The sequence below is a fragment of the Amblyomma americanum genome, chromosome 2 (genome assembly GCF_052857255.1).
Source record: "Amblyomma americanum isolate KBUSLIRL-KWMA chromosome 2, ASM5285725v1, whole genome shotgun sequence".
NCBI lineage: Eukaryota > Metazoa > Arthropoda > Arachnida > Ixodida > Ixodidae > Amblyomma > Amblyomma americanum.
In genome coordinates this window covers 216,407,407-216,433,558 of record NC_135498.1, presented here as the reverse complement: position 1 = coordinate 216,433,558, position 26,152 = coordinate 216,407,407, and the positions used below count along the sequence as shown (strand labels likewise).

The 26,152-nt window shown below is 44.5% G+C and overlaps 1 protein-coding gene and 2 long non-coding RNA genes across 3 annotated transcripts; 1 reads left to right on the top strand and 2 right to left on the bottom strand.

The window, feature by feature from the left end:
* Positions 1-1,459: 1,459 nt before the first annotated feature.
* LOC144122152 (uncharacterized) lies at positions 1,460-3,515 on the bottom strand. The gene is made up of 3 exons (XR_013312819.1): positions 3,152-3,515; positions 3,018-3,088; positions 1,460-1,858 (listed from the first exon to the last, which is right to left on the bottom strand). It is a non-coding gene; the product is annotated as an uncharacterized LOC144122152 (long non-coding RNA).
* A 2,433-nt stretch (positions 3,516-5,948) lies between these two features.
* Positions 5,949-13,375, bottom strand: LOC144122151 (uncharacterized). Its single transcript, XM_077655719.1, has 12 exons — positions 11,406-13,375; positions 10,606-10,680; positions 10,429-10,540; positions 10,341-10,372; positions 7,829-7,873; positions 7,673-7,705; positions 7,408-7,596; positions 7,302-7,337; positions 6,884-7,177; positions 6,743-6,787; positions 6,586-6,618; positions 5,949-5,990 (listed from the first exon to the last, which is right to left on the bottom strand). The coding sequence occupies exons 1-9, from the start codon at positions 11,436-11,438 to the stop codon at positions 7,025-7,027; spliced, it is 708 nt and encodes a 235-aa protein (XP_077511845.1). The 5' UTR covers positions 11,439-13,375; the 3' UTR covers positions 5,949-5,990; positions 6,586-6,618; positions 6,743-6,787; positions 6,884-7,024.
* Positions 13,376-14,638: 1,263 nt separating this feature from the next.
* LOC144122150 (uncharacterized) lies at positions 14,639-20,108 on the top strand. The gene is made up of 2 exons (XR_013312818.1): positions 14,639-16,388; positions 17,159-20,108. It is a non-coding gene; the product is annotated as an uncharacterized LOC144122150 (long non-coding RNA).
* The last annotated feature ends 6,044 nt before the right edge of the window (positions 20,109-26,152 follow it).

The following is a 26,152-nucleotide window of genomic DNA, read 5'->3' as shown; positions in this document are numbered from 1 at the left end:
TGCTCCCCAGGGTGACTTCGAGTGTTCGACAATGCCGTCCGGCTGGTCGAGGAGGCGGTCGTCCTTCCTTGGTCGGAGCACATTTTGTACGCGTTTGTGCCTTCAGATGTAGAGAGCGGCGCCGTGGGAGTGCTTGAGCCGGTCGACTCTCTCAGCAATGGCCTGAAGGCAGCCGCGTGCCTCGTGACAGTTAATGACGCCCACAGAGTGCCGCTACGGGTGGTTAACTGTAGCCAGCAGCCACTGAACCTTCCCAAGAACAAAACATTGGCTTTCTTCACCTCTGCGATAGAGCAACGTGAGCCCACCGATACGGTACTCGCAACTGTAGAGCATGCTAGTCCTTCGGCTGCTCCAAAGGTGTCGTTCGATCTTTCTCACGTAAAATCCAGGGAGAGGGAGGCTCTGGCTGGTTTGCTGAACGACTACTCGGAGGTATTCGCCGCGTCCAACCTGGATTTGGGCTGCTGTGGCGTTATAAAGCACAGGATAGAAACCGGCACTTCATCGCCCGTTTACCAGCGTGCGTACAGGATTCCTTACTCCCAACGTGAGTAGATGGAGCGGCAGGTGCAGGACCTGAGAGTGGGGTGACCCCCATAATGCGCAGGTCCACACGGAACGGAGAGGCAAAGAGACACCGTATGGCTCAGTTTAAACAAACAGGTATATTCAATAATTACACATGATTAAGGTTATACATCAGAGGCTGGGGCGTCCGAGCTTACGTGCCGACGACTTCATGGGGGCGATGGAGTGGCTCCGGAGTTGGGCTCGAGCGGTTGCTGGCAGAAGCTGCACGCCGTCGGGCTTCGGCGCTGAAGGCCCTCTTCGCTAACGATGTCGTCCTGAGCGTGTATGCAGTAGAATTTCAATAGTCGTCCGTTTCTTCGAGGATGGTTCACAAACCCTTCCTCTAGTGTCGTTCGGCTTGGAAGATGAACAGGAGGCGAGCTTGTAGATGATGACAGCAGAGCATAATTTTACAACAGAACAAACTTTGCACTACTTTACTCATCGACCGGGCAGGTTAGTGCCTAAGTAGCATCACATTACATGCTAAGCATGGAGCCCCAGCTCAGACTCGCCTGCATCCGTTTACATGTGCTTTTAAGCACTTGATTAACAAAGGACTAAGGGCGGTCATTTCCAGTGGCCCGCCCAAAGCATCAATTCTCCAATCCAAAATAACATGCGAGATGGGGACCACCCCTTTGGGTTTGGCTTAGCCTCGAACCCAGAGTCTGTTAACAATACAAACTAAATAAACAACAAAAACACCACCACTCTCTCTCAAGTGAGAGTATACACAGGCTCTCTCTTCGGAGCTAATTCACTAGCGCCTGTCTTTCCACATTCTTGGCGAGTACTGCCTGTCCGCCATGACAGGTGTCCGTCGCGGCCCTTCTGGGAAGCTGTGGGTGCCTTCCCGGCGATAACCCACGACAAAGGGGGGGGGGGGGGGGAGGGAAAGAATGTCGTCTTCGCGGTAGCGCATAGCGTCGGCTGTGGTACGGCGCGCTCTGGCCCGCTGACAGCTCCCTTGTCCTGGAATGTAACCGGAAATTGGGGAGAATAAAGCCTGTTTCCCCGGGGCGGCGGCGGGTCCGGTTTTTCTGGTCGTCACTCAAAGAGCATGGCTGGGTAATTGATGATGCCGCTGTCACGGGTCTCCGTCTACGCCGCGCCGTCGAACGTGGATCCTCGTAGCACACACGGAATGTCACAATACAGACTCCCACTTAATGTGAGATGCTCATATCTTGGGCACCCCAGCAGTCCACGATGCAACAGACTTGCACTGGAGGCTTGCACTGCATGGTCCTAAGCAGGCACTGCCTTGGAAGAATCGGAATACCTGCATTCAAAAATGGGCACAATATAGTCATAGACAACAGTCTCACAGTAACGAGGTGCAACCCAAACAGGTGGAACAAAAAGCTAAAGCATAAATTCCCTGATGGAATCTGCCTTTTTCACAAGGCCGATCTGTGCATGCGCCCCTGTCCTCCTCCAGCTCCCACTGGTTGAAAATGAACCACTGGCTCCTATCGCGCACGAACAGTTTATGTTAGTGACAGGCGTAGGCGACAGCTGTCAAGCACACTCATGCCACTCGGGTGCAGTTGGCGCCTGGTGGAACCAGATCGCGGCTTCTCCAACGTGCGTTTGTTCTCAACCACTAGCAGACAAATTTTTGTCACTTTCCAGAGGGTGCCACATCTTGTGAAAAAGGCAGATTGATCTATGCCTACTCCCTTGGCCTTTGTCTATCTTGAAGAACATGAAGCTTGCTTCTGTTACATCTCTACCATCAGCCCATTTTCTACAATGCCCTTTCAATACATGGTATCTAAGGCTAGTACCGGTTAAAAGGTTCAATTATTTTTCTTCTACTCTTTCCAAAACAATCTCAAGCAGAACTTTTAAGAATAATGAGAGTAATGCGCCATGGTCCTCAAGCCGATGGCATTAAAGTTCAAACTGCCAATCCCTTTCAGTAACATGTAAAACACAGCACCATAAATTACTTAGAGAAATGTTTTTATTCTCAGTTCAGTACGAAGAACGCTGACTATACAACCAAGTTTTATGACAGCAAAAAAGCACTATTACAGAATAAACGAAGCCGACAAGCACTATTCTAAAAGACCTTAAAACACCACATGGAAAACCATCTGTTGTTGAGAGAGCAGAAAAATAGTTTTAGCAAGTATATGCATACTGTATGCTTATAAAAGCACTCTGGAAAAGCCACTAGGCCACTCAAAAAATATTTACACACAGCAAATATCAAAGTGGCAAAAAAAGCTATCGCTTTGCGCATTCACTGCTGGATCGTTATAAAATGCTCATTAGAATTAGCAGGCAACTCTCCTCATTACAACAGCACAATGGTGCAGGCCACTATTAGCCACAAGGAAATTAAGGCACAGAGCCGACAATAGAACCCGATGCCTGCCTAGATGCGGAAGAGTGTGAATAAATAAAAATGACATGCATTTGTACCAGCTTACCAGAGAAATAATGACCGTGACTGCCATTCTCTGCTCTGGCCTTCAGCAGGACATAACTGTCACCAAGATGCCTGCATACATATAGAAAGAATGTGCGGTAATAACAGAGCTAATTAATGCGCAAGTTGGTTTACCTGATGTAAACAAAAGTGAAGCTCAGCTGCAACTGTCGAGTATATGTTGGAGTAAGAAGAATTGCAATTGCACTACTTGTGCAGACGATGACACTGCTGCCTTGCAGTACATCCTTGTCGGGCACCTACTCATCCACTTGTAAACTGGAAGTCCTAAAGCAAATAAGAATAAACTTTGAAAAAGCCCAAATGAACGCCACTTACTAAATACCAAACTAGACTGACACGATTTTTTTTGTGGAACGTGAAAGACTTTTCTTGTTATTGTGTCCCTAGGAAGGCAACTTGCACGCATTTCAACAAAGCGATGTTTAGTATGCACAGCCCACAGGCAGATGCTACAAAGCACCAAGCATCACAGGTAGCCAGGTTCATCATCATCATTTATTTATTGACCCTTAAAGACCCCTGGAAGGGGCATTACATAGGGGGGGGGGGCGGAACATCGAAAATACTAGGTCTTGACTATAGCTTATCATAAACACACAAACTGCCCTCTGCTGTTAACTGGAACTCGAGACAAGCATCTTGCTTTGCTGACATCCTGTTTAAATGGCTGAAACGACTACATTGGATGTAATATTCTTTTTATTTCATTTTCATTTTACACTGAGCAATTTTTTTAGATATTTTTTTTGTTTAAGTCAGCAATAACTAAATTGAACAAAACCAGGACACGTTTTAATTCTCTTCAATAAACTCTCACTATATCAAAACAAAAAAGAAACATATTTGAAGAAGCAAACCTGCCTTTTGTTCTACTTCATCGGAATGTAGTACAGCACACAACTGGATGTGACGCAGAGCTATCGGAAGACACCAATTTGTCTGGAAATTTTTTTGAAAATTGCTTAAATTGCCAAGAACAGTATTAACCCAGTTCTTATGCAGTAGCAAATGGCAGTTGATTATGAATTGCCCATTCTGCTTCTCTCAGCTCTGCTGTGCTTTTCCGTATGTATGTCTAAGCTCACTGTTCACCCTCACTGCACAAGTGACAGACAAAAGAAATACTAGCTGGTCCTACTATACTCTTCTTGCATCTGTAGTGATGAAACCTGTCTGTGAAAAGAAGAATCCGTAGAAATGATTAACAAGTGCTCCTCATCTATTCATTTTCACTCTGCAGTAGTCAGATATTGCAGAAGTAATTGGCATACTTTAGCCTAGATTAGTTACCCTGCTGATATTTTTTTTACTAAATCAGGTTACAAGAAAGTAGGGCTTCCATCCTTAAAATGCATTATACCACCGAAAGTGAACAGTAAAAACTCGCTTAATATCCGTAAAATAATATGTTCTTTACTATGAGCAGCTGGCGAGGTAAATAACTCAACTGCACAGATAAACATATCCTACAAGGAGCCTTTTAAAAATATTTGTGCACAAAGCTAAAATGTAATGTGCCCTTGCCAGAGTTTTTCTGGCACTTGTGTTCTGTTTGTTGCCTGCAGCATACTGCCTTATCACTATCCGCTACACGAGATGCGACCAGGGATGTCCTAACAAATCATGGTAGTGCATGCCAATTTCTACGTTTAGTATAATGACTCGTGTTTCAGATAGACACTCTCTTTAAACTGAGCATGGCTGAGACCGACTTTCTGTTCTTGACTCGCATTAAGTGCCCTTGCAGCTATTGACCTTTGATCTGTTCCTCTTAGGAAGTGTTGTGCTATTTTTATACCAGCTCAACTGTCGTCACCAACCATACGACACAATAACAGGGACTACAAGCAGCTCTGCATGGCTCTGAAGCACCAACTAAAACAATACCCACGGCTGATTGTATAGTTAAAAGACAACAAAAAGGAGCAAAATTCAATACCACTACTTAAAGCTGCACTGAAGACAAATGCTCCTAATTGCTCTCAACTGTACAGTGCAGATTTAATCACTCACCAACAATAACCTTGAAGAGCTCCATGCTCACTAAAGCCTTCTCTCCCTTCTGTCCGTATAAACTGTACTTAACACCCACGGAGTCATGGAGAAGATGCTTCAGCATATTGGCTGTAGTATTGCGCACAGTGGTGCCACCGATGTGTGAGAGAACCTTGCGCTGTTGCAAAATAGCCAAGCATTACCTTGTGCAATATTAAGGAATCCATGCCCTGCTTACCAGTTGCTTGCGAGCTGCCTCAGAGTTTTTCAGGCTCTTCTCCACCTCCTCCACATCATTTACAGTCATCAAAGGGTAACTGTACTGTGCAGGCTCCTCAACATCAACCTCACCCTGACCAAATAATGAAATTATGACCTCATTTTGTGCTTTTAGAAGTGCCATTTCTTTTAGAATCGTGCGTGTTGCCACTGAAAAAGAAAAATTGAAACACGTTTAAAACATACCAAACTTTAAGGCTGCGATCTCTTTTTACTTAACTACAAGAATAACTTTGATGAAAGCTTTGTATGCTCTAGTATAACCTAGCTACAGCTATTTGTACTTTTTCACATCAACCAAATTTATTATTTTCATCACGTAAGTTATGCCTCACTGACATCAAAATCTAATAAGCCCAAAAAAAGTGATACAGCCATTAGGTAACTTGCTTGAAGTGATTAGGAAAATTGCCAGGAGGAACTCGCTGACAGTTTTGAGCTTTTCAGCAGATCCATAGTATATTAAACATTTTAAACGAGACCTATCAAACTGCTAATAACTGAAAATTTAATTTATTTAAAGTGAAAGCATTACAGTTACACTATCAACTATTAGCAAAAAAATCTTACACAGGCTGCTTAAATGAACTGCTTGAATAGAGCAGGGAACATGCACTAATGAAATGCCCTCACTTGATATTTCAGTTCTGATCACGGCTGCCAAGCTTTCTATATCCTGAAAGTATAAAAAACAGGAGGAAAGCAAGCACTCTGTTATTAATTTGAACAAAGAAAACAATGCAATATCAGAAAAGATTGACACATGCTAAAAAGTAACATTTGACTTCCTGCGGTGACTCTGATGCAACCAGGACCTATACAAATTTTCTCATTGCAAGTGAGCATCTCAGTACAATAAGGCAAGATGCAGTTTAAAACAAACTCTACGCCATTTTTAGATGCTGACTTGAGCATAAAATAGAACAAACATATATCATGCAAGTTGTTTTTACCAAGGCAATAAATACTGATTAAACCAGTGCAGAAATTCAGTGCTTAGGACGCGTATGTTACCTCCTTCGGATGAAACATTGGTTAAGGGGTCTCTTGATACTTCATCTGAAAGAAAAATAAACTGGTCTCTTTCCAAAGAATTTAAAGTAAATGGGGTCAGATATTTGAGGCATTGCATTGCCAAGAAAGGGAGGTCCAGCCATCAGTTCATGTGCACAGCTTTCTTAAAAAGAAAATTGTAGAGTAACAATGAACCAGATCTCTACATGCTTTCCAGACACATGGCTGAACTGTTAAACATTCCTCTCAAGGCTTACCTCGTGCACTTTGTGCCACTCCCTGTTGTGAAACTGTGAATGCAAGACAAATTGAAAGAATAAATGCAACAATTCAATGGGATAAACAAAAGAAAACATGCTGGTGTTGACATCATTTCACTGTAATAAGGGAGGGTGCTGGCACACTGCATCATACCGTATTGGCCTGGCTGGCTGTCTTGTGGCAAGCGAGAGAGTCTTCCTACCGAGAACAAGAATATTGCACTAGGGCTTAAGCAAACCAGCTCTCCGGTAATGAACTTATGCACTAGGAACTAAAATGCCAGCTAAAACTTACCCTTGCCACTCTGCATAAGGCCCCGCAAAGAATCTGCACTAAAGAAGCACAAGCAAGAAGACATCAAGAAATGAAAATTGAAGAATGAGACGGGACAATCATGCAGTGGTATTAATCCCCTGCCATGAATCAGCTGGCATGTCACATCTTACCAGAACGCTGTGACTGCAATGAACGAGCGTGACCGGAAAAGCACAAGAACAAAAGCACCAAGGCTTGAGTGAACCAGCTCTTCAAACCAATTTGCCAGCAAGAACTCACCCGAGGCAGTCCGCAGAGATAGTTGGGATGAATCTGGATCAATGAATAAAAACGGAAAGCCATCAAACAGTTCGAAGGAATGAATGAGACAAAAGACACGCGTGCAATTCTAATCTTCCTCTGCACTGAACCAGCGAGCTGACACGTCGCATCTTACCAGAACATTGTGGCAGCCGTGAACGAGTGTGGCTTTCTGCAAAGCAAAAGAACAAATGGGCTTCAGCGAACCAGCTCTCCAAACCAATTTGCCAGCAAGAACTTACCCGAGGCAGCCCATGAAGACCTTTGTGAGTCTGGATCAAAGAATAAAAACGGAAAGACGTCAAACAATTCAAAGGAATGAATGAGATAAAAGACACGCAGGCGATGCTACATTCCTCTGCACTGAACCAGGGAGCTGACACGTTGCATCTTACCAGAACATTGTGACAGCCGTGAACGAGTGTGGCTTTCTACAAAGCATAAGAACAAATGCGCTAAGGCTTCAGCGAACCAGCTCTCCAAACCAATATGCCGGCAATAGCTTACCAAGGGTACTCTGCACAAGCTCCCGTGGCAAGTCTGGATCAAAGAAACACAAATGCGAAGCCATCAAAATGATTTAAATGATGAAGGAAAAAATCCCTGCAGTGTATACTCTCATTGCCCTAATAGGGAGCACGGAGTTGCCATACGAGATCTTACCAGGTTGGCTTGGCTGGCTATGCTGTACTGAGTAAGAATGGCTCCCTGCAAATTGTAGGTACAAAGACCAGCAAAATGCTTTCCTTCGTCCTGAGCACATGTTGCATATGCTCATACACAAAGACAACTGAAATGCCTTACAGGGCCTAATTTGGGCACTGTGCGAAGAGCCAGAATATCTATGAAACAAATACAAACGAAAGGATGGAATCGAACTCATCCGTGTACTGGTATCTCATGAGTACTTAAGCAGCATGCTGTTAACTACAACAGGTGATTGTTAGTCCAGCATTGTTCCGTGTACTTCTCCTCCATGTTTTCCTGTCTTCTTTTCGTTGGTCGCATCACGGTTTTCTGCAAAAGCAGCGCTGAACAGACGAGGACAGAGACGAGGCGACAAGGACGGGCGCTGAACTGACAACAAATTTTATTGAAGGGATTCACACTTATAAACGTAGTGTAACTACCGTTCGCGCATGCTCAGAAAAGTCAGCTCTTTTGGTGAAAGGGCGATAGAGGCTGTGCTGACGCAGCCCTCTCCCAGGCTATATATCTGATTTGATTCTGCTATTTCTCTAGTCATACGTACACTGCTCTTTCTGATTATGGAGGTGTCATCGATTGCAGGAGTACAATCTAGGCAAGTGATACAGTGACTTGCGAGGAAGCCTTCAAAATCTTTTCCATCGCGTGCATTTTTCCCGTTCAAGGCATGCTCTCTTAACCTCTCGTTCACGCATCTCCCAGTTTGGCCAACATACGTCTTTCCACAACTTAACGGAATTTTGTAAACTACACCTTCTGTGCAATCAACATAAGGCCACCTATGTTTTTTGCCACAGCCACGCTGCTGGGTCGCCTCCGGATTAGTGATCCTGCAAAGCTTGGACAGCTTGTAAGGGGCAGAGAAGACCACTTTCACGTCGTAACGCTGGGCTACCTTTTTCAGATTGTGCGAAAGTGAGTGTATGTAAGGTATCACAGCTACCTTCTGCCTGCGCTGTGCGCGGCTATCGGACGTATGCACCTTGCTGCGCATGTGTTTTAGGCAGCTTTCAGCGACTGAAACCAGGAGGTGGTGCGGGTACCCAGCGCTAAGCAGTCTATCTGCTTGACGATTGAATGCTTGTGACATCAGATGCCGGCAGGATTTGCCGAGAGCGTTCTTGAGGCAAGGCATGGCAATAGCTCGTTTAACGAGCTTGGAGTGGGCGGAGTTGAACGCCAGAAGTGGTTTGTTGGCACGCGGTTCATAGCACCAGCAGACACCATCATCTTTAAAGTGGAACCGGATGTCTAGAAATCTAATTTGGCCATTTACTGGAAGTTCGTGGGTGAGGTCAAGAGGATTCATCACAATACCGAATGAACCCAGTACATTCTTACTGATACGTTCAATCGCCTGCGCGTCACAGTCTAAGACAACTAAAAAATCGTCCACGTAACGAAAAACCTTGATAATATTGCTGTCAATGGGAGAAGCGAGCAGTTGACGATCAAAATGAGCCAGCAGAAGGTCACTGAGAACCGGGGCTATGCCGGACCCGATACATATACCCTGCTTTTGTAGGTGGGGCATCCCTTCAAACTGGATATAGGTTGATTGGAGATAAAACTTTAAAAGTTCTAAAAAACCCCCAACTGTGACCCCCGCAGTATTTTGAAAAGCAATGGAGCCATATTTGTCAATGGAAAGCTCAACGCACTCAAGGATGAGCTTGTGAGGTAAAGAATAAAAGATATTTTTAATGTCAATGGAGAAAGCCTGGTAGCATTTGTCAGTGTTAGTGCTAAAAAATTCTAAAACCTGGTTGGAATTGTTAACAATAAACGGGTCGTCCACGGGTAAAAGCTTAAGATGGAGCTGTAAGAAACGAGCAACAGAGTGCTGCCATGTACCAGTTTCAGAGACTATGGTTCTCAGTGGCACATCTACCTTATGGGTTTTAGCGCTAAAAAAGACATCTAAAAAAATCTTTCTTGCTCTTATCGATTGCCCCGCCGCGGTGGCTCAGTGGTTAGGGCGCTCGACTACTGATCCGGAGTTCCCGGGTTCGAACCCGACCACGGCGGCTGCGTTTTTATGGAGGAAAAACGCTAAGGCGCCCGTGTGCTGTGCGATGTCAGTGCACGTTAAAGATCCCCAGGTGGTCGAAATTATTCCGGAGCCCTCCACTACGGCACCTATTCTTCCTTTCTTCTTTCACTCCCTCCTTTATCCCTTCCCTTACGGCGTGGTTCAGGTGTCCAACGACATATGAGACAGATACTGCGCCATTTCCTTTCCCCCAAAAACCAAACCAACCAATTATCGATCGCCTTGACAAGATCAGATAGATTCAACCGCTCGCAATGTTTCTTCGCTGTGGACTTGACTTTGCCTAGAGACACCTAGAGAACCCTGGACAGTATTCTTTAACTTCCGGCTTCAATGAATGTGATGTAACAACAATTTGATTTTAATTTATTTTAAGAGATATGACAAACGTTCATAGATGTGTTACGAACTTACCCATGCTGTCACTTTCTTCCGTCTGTGGACTCCTGGAAAAGTTTCCATAATAGGTGCAATTGTTACAGTAGAACAAAATAACCATTACCTTTGGAGACGAAAAGGTGGCTCCGGAAGGTTAAAACACTGAGCTCCAGTCTCGTCATCATCAGATGAGCTGGACAGCAGCAAGAATCTTCGTCGTTTGCCTCGCCCTTTTTCTATCAAAATGACATTCAGAGTGAGAAAAAAATTTACTCCGAATGAAGAAAACAGAAGCACATACCTTGATCTGTTGACGTTTCCAAATGGTCTGTATTTCCTGCTTTACGCAGCTTTTGTCGTGCTTTGTCATACTTTTCTAAAAAAAAGCATTTCATTTCCTTCATCAAGTAGTGTACTGACAAACACTTTGCTATAAATTACGAGCAATTTATGCTACATAACATCAGACAGCAATGGCTTAGTGGTCTGCCTATCTCATTCACATGAGGTAGGTGCAAAGTTTGACCCACTGCCCTTGCCTACTCACTGGCTTTACAATATTTACAAGTCTTGCTCTCGCCTGGTACTTGGATTCTTTGGGTGAAATGCTTGGAAAAATGGGTGCCCCGTGAAGTGCAGACTACTGTTAGGCATGACGCTCTTAACAAGCTATTGTAATACCAATAAATTATAGCTAATTACATGTTGAAAGGAAGCTAGCAGCTATTACTGACATGCTGGGCAAGATGTTGAGTCACATAAAAGTTTTGGTTCCCAAACTAAACCGGTGCCTTGTTCTTCACGTCTCTACACAAGAAGCCAAGCTGGCATAAGCCTTGGTGCATTTTCCTATCTATTATGCTGTGCATGTATGCTTCCAATGCAAAGCCCATAGACTCCCATGTTTTTTGCAGGCATTCCATATTTTTTTGCCTCTTAAATGTCTTTTCTGCATTGTGAAGGACACTGCATCAGTGGAACTTCATTACATGCATATATGCACAACTGGAATGTACACTGCAAGTATGTGTGCCACAGCGCTAACTTTTGCTGAAACCACTACAAATAATCTATTTTCAAAAAGCACTAGACATTGCATACCTGTTTTTTCAAGAAGTTCGATGCTGTACACATCTGCAGAAGAGTCCAGCTGGGACCGCATTCGCACTAATTTTTGGATGTTTGTGCTTGAGGTTGGCCAGGAACATTTTGTGTCATTGTCCAAAAGCCAATTGATAGGCACCACTGCGACACTGTTGCCTTCGACAAACCTCACAACAGCATACATTTCCTATCAACACACATGGCACATTGTGAGCAAGCAGAGTAGCTAAAATGCAAAGCTATATAAGCATGGCAGATGCATGAGCCAACACACAAAGTAGATTATGAGCAAGAAAAGCTACTAAAATATGAAAGATGTATATGAAGAATGAATGCATGAACAAGCAGAGCTGCTAAAATGCCAAGGGTATTATATATGCTGAGTGGATGAAAGAGTCAAATGGATAAGAGGAAAAAGTGCATACTGAGACTCCAGGCACTCAAGAGGCAGCAAGATGCACTTTGACTTAATATCAGAGAGCCGCAATGAAAGAAGGGGGCCAGAAGTTTCCTTCACAATAAAAATGCCAAGATTTGAAGATGTGCATGGCGTGGTGAAGAAGTCGCCAAGAATCTCCAATTTTCTGCCAACTACAACCTTGTGACCATGGCAGTCAAATGCAAAGTTTTCGACCATGATGGCAGTTAAATCTCTCATGGTGCAAGCATTGTTTCCTGGTGATGTTCTCAAAGTAAAGAGAGGAAACTTTGCAATGCTGAACTGAGGCCCACAGCAGTTTTCCGCCAAGGGGCCACGGCAGTGCATCTGTGAATACAGCACTGTCTGGTAAGTAGGCTCCTTGGTCATGAACAATGTGCCAGCAGCCGTCCTTTCAGCAATGCGATTAGCAAGCTGTTCTAGTGGCTTCTGTGAGTGTCTTATCAGCTTCTTCAGGTGGTGCATGAAATTCTCTGCAGGGAATGCACTAAAGTTGTCGAGAGCTCCATACTTGGCCACATCATCAGCCAAATGAACCAAGGAATGCACATTATAAGAGACATTGTGCTCACCATAAAGTGATTTAAACGATGAGACAAAGCAGATGAGCAACTCCTTGTCATAGTCACAATAGCCCTGGCACATAGCATCACTGGAAAGTATGGTGATTCCCACATGCAGAAGTAGAAAATGAATTAACAATTTTTCGGGTAGAATGCCCTTCAGAACAGCTGGGCCAAAGTACAGCAGGAAACAACGCAGCTCGGTCGCTTTCCAGCGATCAATTTCTCTCAGGGAGCGTGGCTTCCGGGCAAACTCTTCGCAGTGAATAGTTGCCAGCTCTAGTAACTGTTTTGTGATTCTTTCAACTGCTGATGAAGGCAAACGATATTCTAGTGAGCCTCTCATCCACAGCAGTATCAATTTTTTTGTGACTCCCAGGCAAACAGTGCATGTAGTCGAGTGGGAAATGAGATACAAGGCCAATTGGAAGTGCAGAAATTGGTGTCTCTGTCACATGATGTTCCTCCTGCACTTTGTCAGCAAAGCTCACATCTTTTCGCAATGATGCATGTGTGTCTGGAAACACAACTCTACCTTCAACATACTTTCCTTTCTGTTGGCACTTCCCACAGCCATAGTAACCAGAATGTAGTTTTGTGCTTAAAACAAATGCACGAGCAGGTGCATCGCATACAAACCCTTTAATAGCTATAGCGAAGTAAAAACCATCAATGCACAGTCCCCTTTCTAGGAGCTGCAGCAATTCACTGATCAGAAGGACTCAGGAAATCACACAGTGATGGAGGCTTTTGGTTACCATGGTAGCATGCAACCAAAAACACACCAGTGCCAGGAATGTCATCAGTCTTTGCAAGAATGGGCCAGAACTGGCTCTGGGAGCTTTTGCTGAGTGGAAGCCCATCAATATAGAACATCAAACCAATGCTTTCAGGTAGCCGAGACAAGTTGGAATACTTTGCCAACATGCCTTCAAGGCTCTTTACAATACCAAAGTAGACATATAACCCTTTTCCTGAAGTCTCAACTTCGGCAAAACGTGGGGTTCTCAGTAGTGTCCGCGCATCTGATGGCATGCTCGCGAAGCATTCATGCGTTTTTAATATTTTCAGAAGTGAGGAAAGGGCTGCCTGTGTAACATTGTGCTCGTATGACCAATTTCTCAAAAGATCAGCTATCTGTTCTGCAGAATCGGCGCGCTGCTCAGAAAACTGGCATTCAGATTCACTACTCCCGCTACGACTAGGTGCTACAAAACTTGATCTACCCGGTTATTCGTGAACACAATATCGGCTATCGTACTCATGCGCGCTCAACTCGCTGTCACTTGAATCTACCAGAGCCTTTGAACGTCCCGGTTGCGGTTCCAATTCGTCATGAGCAGTGACCACACTCTGTCCTAGTGGTGTGTCTACACATTCCATTCCGCGGTCCATGCTGGAACGATCTCCTGAGGAGCTCGTGCCGAATTCAATAACCAAAGCAGAGCGATCATCTGGCTTATGTTGTGCTGCTTCACAAGAAGGTCTCTGTTCACGTATGGTTCTTTCTAAGTCGATCTCACGAACTAATGGCTGAATGAGGGCATCAAGTCTACGATGCCTCTGAGTTCGCGAAAGCGCGTCAATGGCCTTTCGTTTTCTTTCCATTGCTGCGTAACCTCAACTCACTCAAAAAAAGACTTCTCGGCCAGGTCAGCCTTAGCGCCGACAGCAAATAAACAAGATAAATTGCGTCTTCAGCCGCGCACACAAAGGCAGCGCTGAGAAAAAAGAACGGCGTACAGAGTTCCTCCCATTAAACTTTCAAAGGCCATACTGCACGTGTGATGTGCGAGACCGCGAACATATTGGCCAAACTGAAACTATGGGACCACGTTTACTCACACCTGGAAACAAGATGTTCCAGGAGTAACGAAGAGCGCCTCCATTTGCCTTCACTCGTCGCACACAACGCGGTAGTAACGCAGCACTTGCTCGCTCACAATGACATTGACCGCGCAGAAACAAAGGAGCTTAGTTCAAGCGCTGGAACCGAAAAAAGCGCGCACAAGATGCAGTCACGTGGTGCCGATCTGTTGCAACCAACCACCTAGTGACGATCAGTAGTTAAAACCATTAAAAAAAACATTACTTGAAATACCAGCAAAAAGCAACATAAAATTGTTAATGTAATATAATAAATTTATTTTTTGTTCTGGTAATTGCTTATGACATGCGCTTGTTTCATTATGGCTGCGCGAAAAGCTAACGATAGCCAAAGCCAACCGCAGCCAGTCGTGTGTTTTCTTGAAACGGGTTCGTGTTTGGTCGTATACTGTAAATGCGGGCCCATTTTTTGTCTGCGTGTTCGTTGCTCTGTCGTGTGTATGATATTAATTATGTGCACAAGCTGCAGCAAACCAGCCCGTCTTTGTACCATGTACGCCACAACGGAAAGCCTTCAAGTACTGAACGCGGTGACCGGTGGTGGCGGACAGCATGTGTATGGCATACGCGTTACAGCCTTGCAAACAGCCCTGCATAAGCATCCGTGGCACGATCTGTGGATTAAAATGACACGTTGATCTTTGAAAACAATTTTTATTGCCTAGCTCAGGCGAACTGCGACTGACGCTGTTCGATTGTATCGGAATTGGGTATGCTTTTCGCGCCGCATGACAACAGACGCGGATTCCTGGGGCCCTATTCTCGACACGCATGGCCGCCGTTCGCCGCCATATTGTCTCTCTGATTGGCTTATTGGGCGATCACGTGCAAGTCACGAGTTTTAAATTTGTGGCGCGAAACTATCAGGCTTCGAAATAGCTTTCTGCCGTGACGTCAAAATGACGTGTACTTGAAGACTGATTTTTAGCACAGTTATATTTTGTGCCGGGTTGGTAAATTTAAATGTCTGTGGAGGAAAAACGAAGCTACAGCTGGCATGGAAGAAAACACTTGGCTCGTTTTAGCAATTTTGAGAAAAAAAAAGTTCGTACTGTGAGGGTTGCTTCCTAGAATGTGATTGGCTGGAGGAATGTCACGTGATTCACGTGATACGCAGCATAATTCAGTGAGGTCAAAATGACGTTTAGTGACGCAAAGGAAATGCTGCCATTGATGAAAAATGCCCCATTTGGCCGCCATAATTTGAGACGGCCGCGAGATGGTCGAATTATGGTGGACATAGTCGAATTATGACCATACTGATTTATACGCCTGTTAGCTCACCGTAGTTTGGTAGGCGCTTATTTGAAGTAATAAACTGTTCCGAAACATGGTTGTTTTGAATGTAGAAGCATTGAAACGGCGTTATAATGGTACCTCTTAATTAAGCAGCCTTTTGGAGCCTTAATTATAAGAGCGTAATTTTACACCCGCGTGAGGACTCTAGCTGCGCTCCCGTTTCAAACGGTTCTCTCATGCTAAGAAATTATCGGCCCGCGCGGTCGCGGTTGCTACAGCACGGATATGGCGGCGTCCGTAGCTGCCGTTTGTTGTCACGGGCTGCGAAAAGCGAAGCATTCGTGAGTGCGCCTCAGTGTTTTCGAAGGACTGCCCGGTTCGTGAGTGTGACTGCCTGGCCAGCGATATATGGTGTGGTGGCTGTGCAAGAAGATTTGCGGCAAGAGGCAGCGCGTGAGCACACTGGTCTGCCTTAAACATGGTATTGTAGATGCTCCGGCTGTTACTCTGATCCTGTGTGTTTGAAGGCGCGATCGGTAGCTGTGAACGTCTGGACACCAATTAGTTCAGTGTTTGCCTCTATTTACACGCCGTCGCTGACCTGATATTCAACTGCGTGAGTGATGAGAGGGTGGCACAAAGGGTTGTCTGCCGGCTGAGCAACATGCTTCCAGAATGTGCTCGGCTTGTCGGCGGGACTGTGCTCATCAGGAAATTGCCCTCATCAGTGCATCATCTGTGTGCCCAATTTGTGTGCATCAGTGTCTGTGTGTATAAGGGCAGTTTCTGAAGACAGCGGTGTCAGCAAGGCAGCGTACATGTGCCAGGTACATCGTCTCGAGTATCGATGAGGTAAGGGAAACAGCAACGAAAAATTGCTTTTGACTTTCTTCAGATGGCTACATGCAAAGTTCATATTGATGGCTGGTGGCTTTCTTCGGGTGTGTAATAACAAGTCCCTTATGTTCCTACCCTTTTTTGGTCACATGCAAACAGCTGTGAATCTCGTGGCACATTTATTTGTAGCCTATTAAGCGAGGAAGCCTTGCGCAAATAAAAACAGCATTTCAAAATAGTCTTGTCTGTAAAGTAAAACGCACAACGAGCTTTCAGATTACTACAATATGCGGATGTGGGTGACTTGTAGGGCGTCTGCATGTCTATGGTTTTCTTTCATTGCACACAAATGCAATGGCTTGGCATCTGCATTTTGATAAATGCAGTTGCAAAAGCATTCGTGTAGTGAGATTTTAATGCAGTTCAATATTCTGAGGTAAAGTTAACCTTGGACTTCCCCTACAATGTGCCTTGTAGCAGTTGCCTTCACTGCAACACAATAAAAATAAATATGTAATAATTATTTATACCCATCAGTCTGGCTGTAGTCAAGCTGTTTTCACAGTTTTGTTTTACTTCCTCCATCATTTTGATAGAGATGACCAATAAAATATAACTGTTACAAAAGCAGTTTATGTGAGTAGTAGTTACAGTCATACATGAAACTTTAGTTTGATAATTACAGCCCTGTGATGTCTCGTATTTGAAAGTCTTTTCTCTTGTGTGTATGAAACTTGCATTGCACTCAAGCTCACGCACTAAAGACAGTGTTGATTGCCTTCCAGGTGACGTGTATAATGTGCCTCTTCGATGCATCACTGCTATCCTAGGAAGTCATGTGCGGAGGAATGCTGCTGCAAGGTTCAACATCATTCACCTCTCAGCTAGAGTGCTTCTCAAGCAAAGAATCATTCTTTGGAAGGGTTGCATTGGATGTATTCACAGGTGTCAAGTGCTGTACATATGGAACAGGATTCTTTTCAAAGGCAATCACAACTTGCACTGTGCGACATATTGCATGCATCCGCACTTAGCTGCAGGACTCACTGGCATAGTTTTCACCTGTAGTCGTGCTATGATCAGTCTATGTAAACATTTTTTGTGCTTCAAGTTTCATTGCACACAGCAAGAAAGCTGTTCAAGTCTGTGATTTTTGTGCTGCTCTTTAAACAGGACCAAATTTTCCTTTCAGTTTGTCACTAGAGTGTGTAATGACAGGTGTGTTTGATGTGTAGACTAGGCTTTTCTCTAATGCTGCAGTTCTTCACGTGACAGGAAGCGTAGAAGAAACTTTAATCCTACCATCTGCAAATTGGCCGGATGTGTGCTTATACACATGCTTTAACGCTACTGAACAGTTGCTAATTCTTAATGTACTGCAATGCTGTGTGCTTTCTTTATGCAGAATGTGCATGTTGGTGCTTTAGTGCAGTGAAACAGAGGAAGTCACCAAAATGTTTTTCTCCTGCCAGTAGAGCTTTGAACCAGTACTTCTCTTTGATTTCTGTTAAAAGTTTGTGCTCCATTACGTGATTACTGCTTCACTGAAATTTCTTGATATGCACGAAACATAAGGATGTGTATGCAGTCATTTATCACATCTTGCTCAGGGCGCAGTCTGATTTTGTAGGCAACTGTTCGTCCGATAGGAGGTCCCTAATGTGTCATCTGTGTGTGCTCACAGAGCAAAGCAAGCTTTGTCTCCTGACATTTCTTTGCCTCTGTGCCTGTTTTCTACTGTTGCTTTTAAATGCTATGTGTAGCGATACAGCAATCCACTAGTTTTCCTCTGAGCAAAAAGTGAGGCAACTCTTTCATGTTTGCCATCTGCCAAGCTTGTATGAATGAAAGACAAGGCAGCTGTCTGCTAGTTCGATTAGTTTCGCTGTGTAACGCCCCGCTTTTACCAACCTTGTTGCTGGCACTTTGCTTCTTGGCTGCTGCTAATGCTGTTAGGCGAATTTGACAAAAATTCCAGACAATCTGTTCAACCTATGTTTCTTTGGTAAAACTGGGGCATCAATGGATGCATTGCTATTTTTTGATTCAACACAGGAATCTATTGGATTTGGCACTTCGTGAAATGGGCATTATCAATGTGCACATATACCGCATCACACTTCTTTCACACATTGCAACTTGTCTTGTTACCGGAGAAATCTGCCTCTGTGACCCTGATGTGTGCGGGATTTTACCACTTTTGCTGTGTGGCAGCAGCAATCGGCTCATTACTGTCATTGCCATCACATGTCCTGCAGCAGTCATGAAATTTTCTTTTGTATCAAAAACAAATGTGTTTGTTGTGATACTTTGCAGAAAGGAAGTTTGTTCTACAGCTGACTTGCTCCGAAATTTTGCTTGAGCTTCAAAAGAAAATTGGAAGCAAAGCAATTATTTTTTTTAAAACAAGCTAATATTTCAGGGGGCTCAAATTTTGTGCAATATATCTTCCAGTGCACTCAATTTCCACTAACATATTGCAGTTTTCTCTGCCTTTGTATTACAGTTGATTTGTTTAGTCAATAAAATACACCAGTTTCACTTACATCTATCCTGATCACCAGTTTATTGTCTACTTTACCCAGTACTCAGGCCTTCTCTTGCGATTAACTGTGTCAGTGCCACCAATGTCTAATCCCGCCTCTGTGTAAAATTATCTATGCATGCGTGGCTGTGCTGATGTTCGGCAAAAAAAGATGCAAATGACTAAATGCATGAGAAAATTGCATTCAACCCTTTAGGGCACTTTGCACACAACTGCGTACATTGCGAAATAATTTTTCTTGTGGTTTGCTTTAGTTGTCACTGATTTATTCATTTCAATCCCATTTAGCATCCATCGTCCTCTAAATAGGGTGCTTTTTATGGTTGCAGCACATATTTTTCTGGCAGAATACAACAGCATAGCAACTGCTCCAGTATGTATGTTTGTAAACAATGCCTAGGTCAAAAATTGGAATGCTTGTTCTGCTTTGTATTTGGCATTTCTGTTTTGGTTTTTAATGGTGCGCCAGCTGTCTTCAATTGTAATGAATTGCAGGGTTGTAGTCAAGTCTTCAGGCCACATGGTCTGCTTTTGATCCCCGAAGTGCAAAACTCAGTATTCTTAAAGCTTAAAGGGCCTTGAAAGGCTAAAACAAGGGTTTTCCTCACCTTGCAGAAGTTTATAGCATGATAGGTGCCTTGAATACTCCACTACACAGCTAAAAAGTGAACCCTGTGGCGTGAAGTCTTCACGTAGGGGTCTATATGCACCGTATCGTTGCAATTCCTACTGCTGACTTCTCCTTTTAGCTGTGTATGGTATGGTGCTGTGAGGATAATTTATTTCGTGTTGAACAATCTCCTGTGGTTTATTAATTATCATGAATACATCCTATGTGGTGCACACATTAAAAAACCTACCGAAAGCCAGTGGCTACCGTCGCTGGCTACATTGCTTTTTGTGCATCCTGGAGACTTTTATCTTAATAGTACCCTAACCAGAACACTACCGCTGTCTGTATTGTTGCCTCCCATATGTTGTCCTGAGGGCGACATCAACATTGAATGTCTTGCCTATTTTCTCTCTAATCTTACGCTTTTGTTTTTCCTGCCATGTTCCTGCCTCTAACGCTGCAATATTTGGCTGTATTAAATTCAAAAAAGCAGTTACCAATTTTATGTGTTCCCCCACTCTTCTTTGTATACTTCCGGGCCTTCAGAGTATGGAAATAAATTAATTTCCTCCTTGTCTGTAGTGCTCCTAAGTTTACTGTCATGTTTTTGTTCTCCTTCAGCTCTTCGGCTCATGGTGCCACTTAGTTGTCTCTTTAAATACTGCGTGCAAGACCAACCGGAATGCTTGGCCCCAAAGCACATGTTCGGGCTTTGTGTGACATGTACTAGGCAATGAGTGTGCATACATGAACATTAAATTAAGTTTCTTGCATCATACAAATAAAGCTGCCGCGGTGGCTCAGTGGTTATGGTGGTTGGCTGCTGACCCGAAAGACGCAGGTTCAATCCCGGCCGCAGCGGTAGAGGCCCGTGTACTGTGCGATGACAGTTCACGGCAAAGAACCCGAGGGGGTCGAAATTATCGAGAGCTCTCTACTACAGCATCTCTCATAGCTTGAGTCGCTTTGGGATCATAAACCCCATAAAACAAAGCAAATAAAGCAAGTATCTTGCACATTGCATGTGTCTTACTGTAATATGGTGTCGTCACCGATATTTACTCTCTACCTCTATGTTCCTCCCCTGCCCCTTTGTGGAATAACAGGTGAAGGAACTTTTCCTTATCCGACCTCTCCACCTTTTCTGGCATATATCATTCTCTCTTACTTGGAAGCTTGCTGTACTGTACTTGATCAGGCATCTAAAGGAGCTGCTTGATTTTATGGTAGGTGCATAACTGTTATTCTACAACGAAGAAACTTCAAGACGCTGCCTGACTCGTGTTGCTTGTGTGGACAGCAAGGGAGGTGAGGCGGCCTGTAAGTGCTCAAGAAAATAATTATGCCCCACCTCACAGAATGTTGCGCTTACTTGCATCGCACATATAGTGTAGCTGCTTCTGTGTGGTGGTCGTGAGTGTTACGCATTCACTTGAACAAGTAGAAAAAATTTATGCCTTTCTAGGAAGGGAAAAACAAGCAAAATTGCTGACAACATTTGTAATTTTTATGAAGTAATATATGTGCCACTTACATCACAAAAGTGCATGCGTGCAGGCTTGCGAAGCAAAATATGAGTACATCACTGAATTTTGTGAGGATACGCTCTATTCAAATTATGTTGTGTGTGTGTGGGGGGGGGGGGGAGTTTTCGCTTTGTTTTATGTTGTTTGTTATTAATGCCAGAAAAGAATCTTTTTTCCCCGGCTTTGCACATTTAAGTTGATAATAAGGGATGCGCACTCGGTGTGTTCTCCTTGACGAGATTTACTCCGATATTCCGCGCTTTGCAGTTTCGTTTCGTGCGCGGGTGCATGCAAACATGACTAACAACAGAGTCTGGTGCAACGCGTGTCCTAAAATGTGCACATCGTCTTGCCTTGCCAAGCATGCATTTCAGCACTAAACACATCTTGGAGGCCTTCCAAGCGCACACATAAACAACTCCGCTGCACCCCGCTCTCTGTTAAAGCCGATACGTAGCGATTAAAAGCTTTAGCACCTTTGCTGACCTGACGGTAGCTGACGCGGCGCCTAGGAAACAGTGGGTTTCCGCAGAGTTTACTACACTAAGTATATGCGAGCGTTGTCCTCAGACAGGGACTGCTGGCCTGCGCGTATTTAGGCGCCGTTTCGGGCGCCTTTTCAGCAGTGGCGGCACCACTCTAAAAATATAGCTCTCGTTGCTTCCTTTCCTGGCCTGGACGAGATGACTTTTCCCTCAGAAAACTGCCTTAGTCTCAGTTCCTGCATTCAACTGTGGCTGGTAAGCAAATGTGCGAAGCTGTCGTCGATCGCTATAAGGAGCAATGCCACAAAGGCATCATGCCGGCCAAAGCTTTCACTTTCCGCTCCCATTCGGCACGTACGCCATTACGAATACCCTGGCCCCGTTCCTGATGTTCGCCAGCTTCTCTGGGCAACAGTACGCACGCGTGTGGCGCCGCTCGTGACTCGCGGGTACGCCATCAGTTCACCTCGACTGAAAAGTCGTCTAGGCTGCGCCCTCGCTCGCACCGCCGCATCGAACTCGATGAATCCTTTGACAACCGACGTGCGAGTCTTTCGCACTGAGTAGCCTCTGCCCTTAGCTGCTGCCGGACATCCGACATGATACTCAAGAGGCCGCAACATATTTCACTCCTTCTCACTGCCCCTCGACGCGTATGCACCGCAGATTGCAACGCAGAGGCTATGCGCAAGCTCCCGAAGCGGCGTTCTGTTCCGTACTTGGCGCCAATAGTAGCAGACGACGGTATTTATTTCTAGATCAGTTTTTACTGTTTTTCTCTCTTCACGTAATCAGATTCTGTGGGTACGTAACCTGGCACCGCCTTGATGGTTACGTCACGCCTACGTCACAATTTGAACAAAATGGCGAAATGTCGAGAATAGGGCCCCTGTTATATAAATTGCATATTTACATGCATTCGTCGGCCGCGGTGCTCCCTGTTTCTATAATCTCCCGTAACAAATGGCACACGTCTTCGCATGTTCTCAGAAGGGACGTTTAGAAGAAGTTTACTAATAAACCTCTTCTGTTGATGTCTGTTAAACGTTCGAACAGGGAACAAGAAGTCTGCGGTCGTTTGTAGCTGTTTCTAGATTTCTCAGAGACGTTTTGTGTTTCGTGGTAATTGTAAAACCGATGTGTGCAGATCTCGTTTCGGTCTAAAACAGCTTGTCTCGTTGTTTTAAGCACGAATACATGCTTTTCGCGCAGTTATAAGTGAAAAAGTTTTGAGGCGTATCACATGGACACTTGTAAAACCGGTGTTCAGATTTAGCTCGTTTCGGTCTAAAACAGCTTGTTTCGTTGTTTTAAGCACGAATACATGCTTTTCGCGCAGTTATGAGAAAAAGATTTGACGCTTATCACACGGATACTTGTAAAACCGCTGTGTTCAGATCTAGCTCGTTTTGGTCTAAAACAGCTTGTTTCGTTGTATTAAGCACAAATACATGCTTTTCGCACAGTTATAAAAGAAAACGTTTTGACGCGTATCACACGGACACTTGCAAAACCGATGTGTTTAGATCTAGCTCGTTTCGGTCTAAAACAGCTTGTCTCGTTGTTTTAAGCATGAATACATGCTTTTCGCGCAGTTATAAGAGAAAAAGTTTTGACGCGTATCACACGAACACTTGCAAAACCGGTGTGTTTAGATATAGCTCGTTTCGGTCTAAAACAGCTTGTCTCGTTGTTTTAAGCACGAATACATGCTTTTCGCGCAGTTATAAAAAAGTTTTGACGCGTATCACATGGACACATGTAAAACCGATGTGTTCAGATTTATCTCGTTTTGGTCTAAAACAGCTTGTTTCTTTGTTTTAAGGGCACAGGGTAAGGTAAAATTAGAAAAAAATTGTTTTCTTTTTTTTTTGCAATTTTAGAAGTTCAATTCTTTCTACACATGTTCCATGATCGCACTTTCCTCAGAAAGCCATATTTACGGCTGAAAAACGCTTTTTCCTAAACCAAGTAGTGAGCGGCCACGCCCCTTTTCAGGATTAACGTCAATTATTTCAACCAAAAAGTCCACCACCTGATTTCAAAACTTTCCTAAAATCAGCTACATATAAAAAATAATCTGGCAACTATTGTACAGTTCCTCTTTTTTAGCCAAGACAATCCTGAGACGCTTTGCACGTCTTTTCCACGTTTCTGCAACCTTCATGCAGTTGGGTCCGAGTGCTATCCCTTTCGATCAGTATTGTAAATTGTGCCGGTGTTGGTTGCTGCTGATAAGTTGAGATGCCCAGGGCAAAGAAGGCCTTCGTCAGGCGTGAATTTCACGGCAACCGCTACGCTCATCGTGAAAAAGCAAAAGGATGTCCACGACCGAATGAGATCCCGAACGCCAAACGCGCCAGCTCCTCGACATCGAAGCTTTCAAGATTTTCTCTGTGCTTCCAGGAAGAGGATGTGCTACAGAGCAGCAGCATGGACATGGACGGCATTTGTGCCGCAATTACACAGATTTGTGTGTGCAGAGAGTGCGGTGGAAGTGTTGAGCTCATCGAAATTGTGACAAAACGGGTAGGTGTTGCAAGCGTTTACAGTTTGAACTGTGAAGTGTGTAGTGCCGCACAACGATTTGAGACGTCGAAGAAAACTACTTCTGGCCTCTATGAAGCCAACCTCAGGTTAGTGTATGCCTTGAGGTCCATTGGTAAGGGAATGGCTGCAGGAAATATACTCTGTGCTACGCTAAACCTTCCTAAGCCGCCGACAAAGTTTGCGAAATACAATCAAGAGCTTCTAGGTCACATCGAAGCTGCTGCTCAGGAGTCGATGAAAAGGGCAGCTGACGAAGCTGTGCAGCTGAATGAGGGGGATAAAGACATCGCAGTTGCTCTTGATGGAAGCTGGCAGAAGCGAGGCCATACTTCCAATAACGGCATAGTCTCTGCGACCAGTGTAGACTCTGGGAAAGTGCTGGATGTGGAGGTTTTGTCTAAACGTTGTCCAAAGTGCAGCATCAAGGGTACGAACAGTGACCCCCTTCATAGAGAGGTGTGCCAAAGCAACTACCAAGGCACCAGTGGTGGAATGGAAGTCGCAGGAGCACTGAAAATTTTCGGCAGGAGTGAGGAGCTTCACGGCGTTCGATACGTCAAATACCTTGGGGATGGTGACAGCAAGGCTTTTATGGCTGTGAAGGCACAAATGCCATATGGTGATTCCGTTGAAATATCCAAGGTTGAGTGCATAGGGCACGTGCAAAAAAGGATGGGCACAAGGTTACGAAGGCTAAAAAAAGGAAACAAAGCAGGAAAACTCTCTGATGGAAAGAGCCTCTCGGGCCGAGGCCGACTGACTGATGCAGTAATAGACAAGCTCCAGACGTACTATGGTTTGGCCATCAGAAGAAATGTAGGAAACCTGGATGAAATGCGAAAGGCCGTTTGGGCAACCTTCTTCCACTTATCGGCCACAGACGATGACCCATGCCATGGACTTTGCCCAAAGGCACCTGATACGTGGTGTACCTTCAACAGAAGTCAGTCAGAGGGCAGGCCATTTTTCCACAAGGAGAGTTTGCCTGCATCTGTCTTGGAGGCTATCAAACCCATTTATAGGGAGCTATCGAAGGCTGAGCTCCTAGAGAAGTGCCTGCATGGGCGAACTCAAAATGCAAATGAGTCGTTCAACCATGTTGTTTGGGAACGCGCGCCAAAGAATGTGTTTGTTAGGCTTCGGACCCTACGGATGGCAACACTGGATGCTGTACTTTCATTTAATGATGGTAGCATCGCACGGGCCAACGTTTTGAAGGCGTGTGGATTGAACCCAGGGAGCAACACCATCAAGTGGCTGAGGGAAGCTGACCATAAGCGCATGTACTTTGCGGACCGAGCAACACGACAGCTTACAAAAGAGGCCCGACAGTCAAAACGACAAGCCGAAAAGTGAAAAAATGACGGCGACAGTGACTACGAAGCAGGGGGCTATTAAACCAATTACTATGGAGGCGTTTCTGCGAATAAAAAATGGTTTTTCACACCTTTTTTCTCTTTACGCTCTATTATCTCAAAACAGTGTTTTTTCTTACAAAGGTACCATTATTTCCAATGCCTTTCAAGACAGACGGCTGATTTTTTTTTGCAATCATCTACATAAGTGTTGCCAACTACTGAACTAGAATTAAGCAATTTCACTGAGCAGTTATTCTGTTATGAATTTTGAAATGCGCAAAGAAAGGCCAGATTTGTGTACTACCGGAAAAAATTTTATTAAATATCGAATTTTCAACACATTTCAAATATTCTAGTTCAGTAAAGAGCACAAAATTTGGCAAACAATGATATATGCATTATTAGGCTACTGTTATTAGTTAGTGAGAAACATGTACCTCAACATGGCCTAAATGCATGGGAAGTATAGGGCTTACCCTGTGCCCTTAAACACACTAGACGGTATGATGAAGAATCCGCCTTGCTTGTCCGCTTGAGTGAGTCGCAGCTTCTGGTCGGCGAAGAACTTGACGAACCTTTTGGTGGTCGACTCAGGTCTAGTTCCGTTGACGGGCGCTGTCCTGCTGAGGCTGTACACGCCGTCTAGCAAGCACCTTTCCTGGTATTCCGGGTTAGCTTTACTGGAAATCCTTCGATTCAAGG

Coding starts and splice junctions, on each gene's coding strand:
- LOC144122151 (XM_077655719.1), bottom strand. CDS start 11,438: ATGTGTACAGCATCGAACTTCTTGAAAAAACAG. Junction 10,541..10,605: donor GGAAACGTCAACAGATCAAG/GTATGTGCTTCT, acceptor TCATTTTGATAG/AAAAAGGGCGAGGCAAACGA. Junction 7,178..7,301: donor ACGGCTGCCACAATGTTCTG/GTAAGATGCGAC, acceptor TCATTGATCCAG/ATTCATCCCAACTATCTCTG.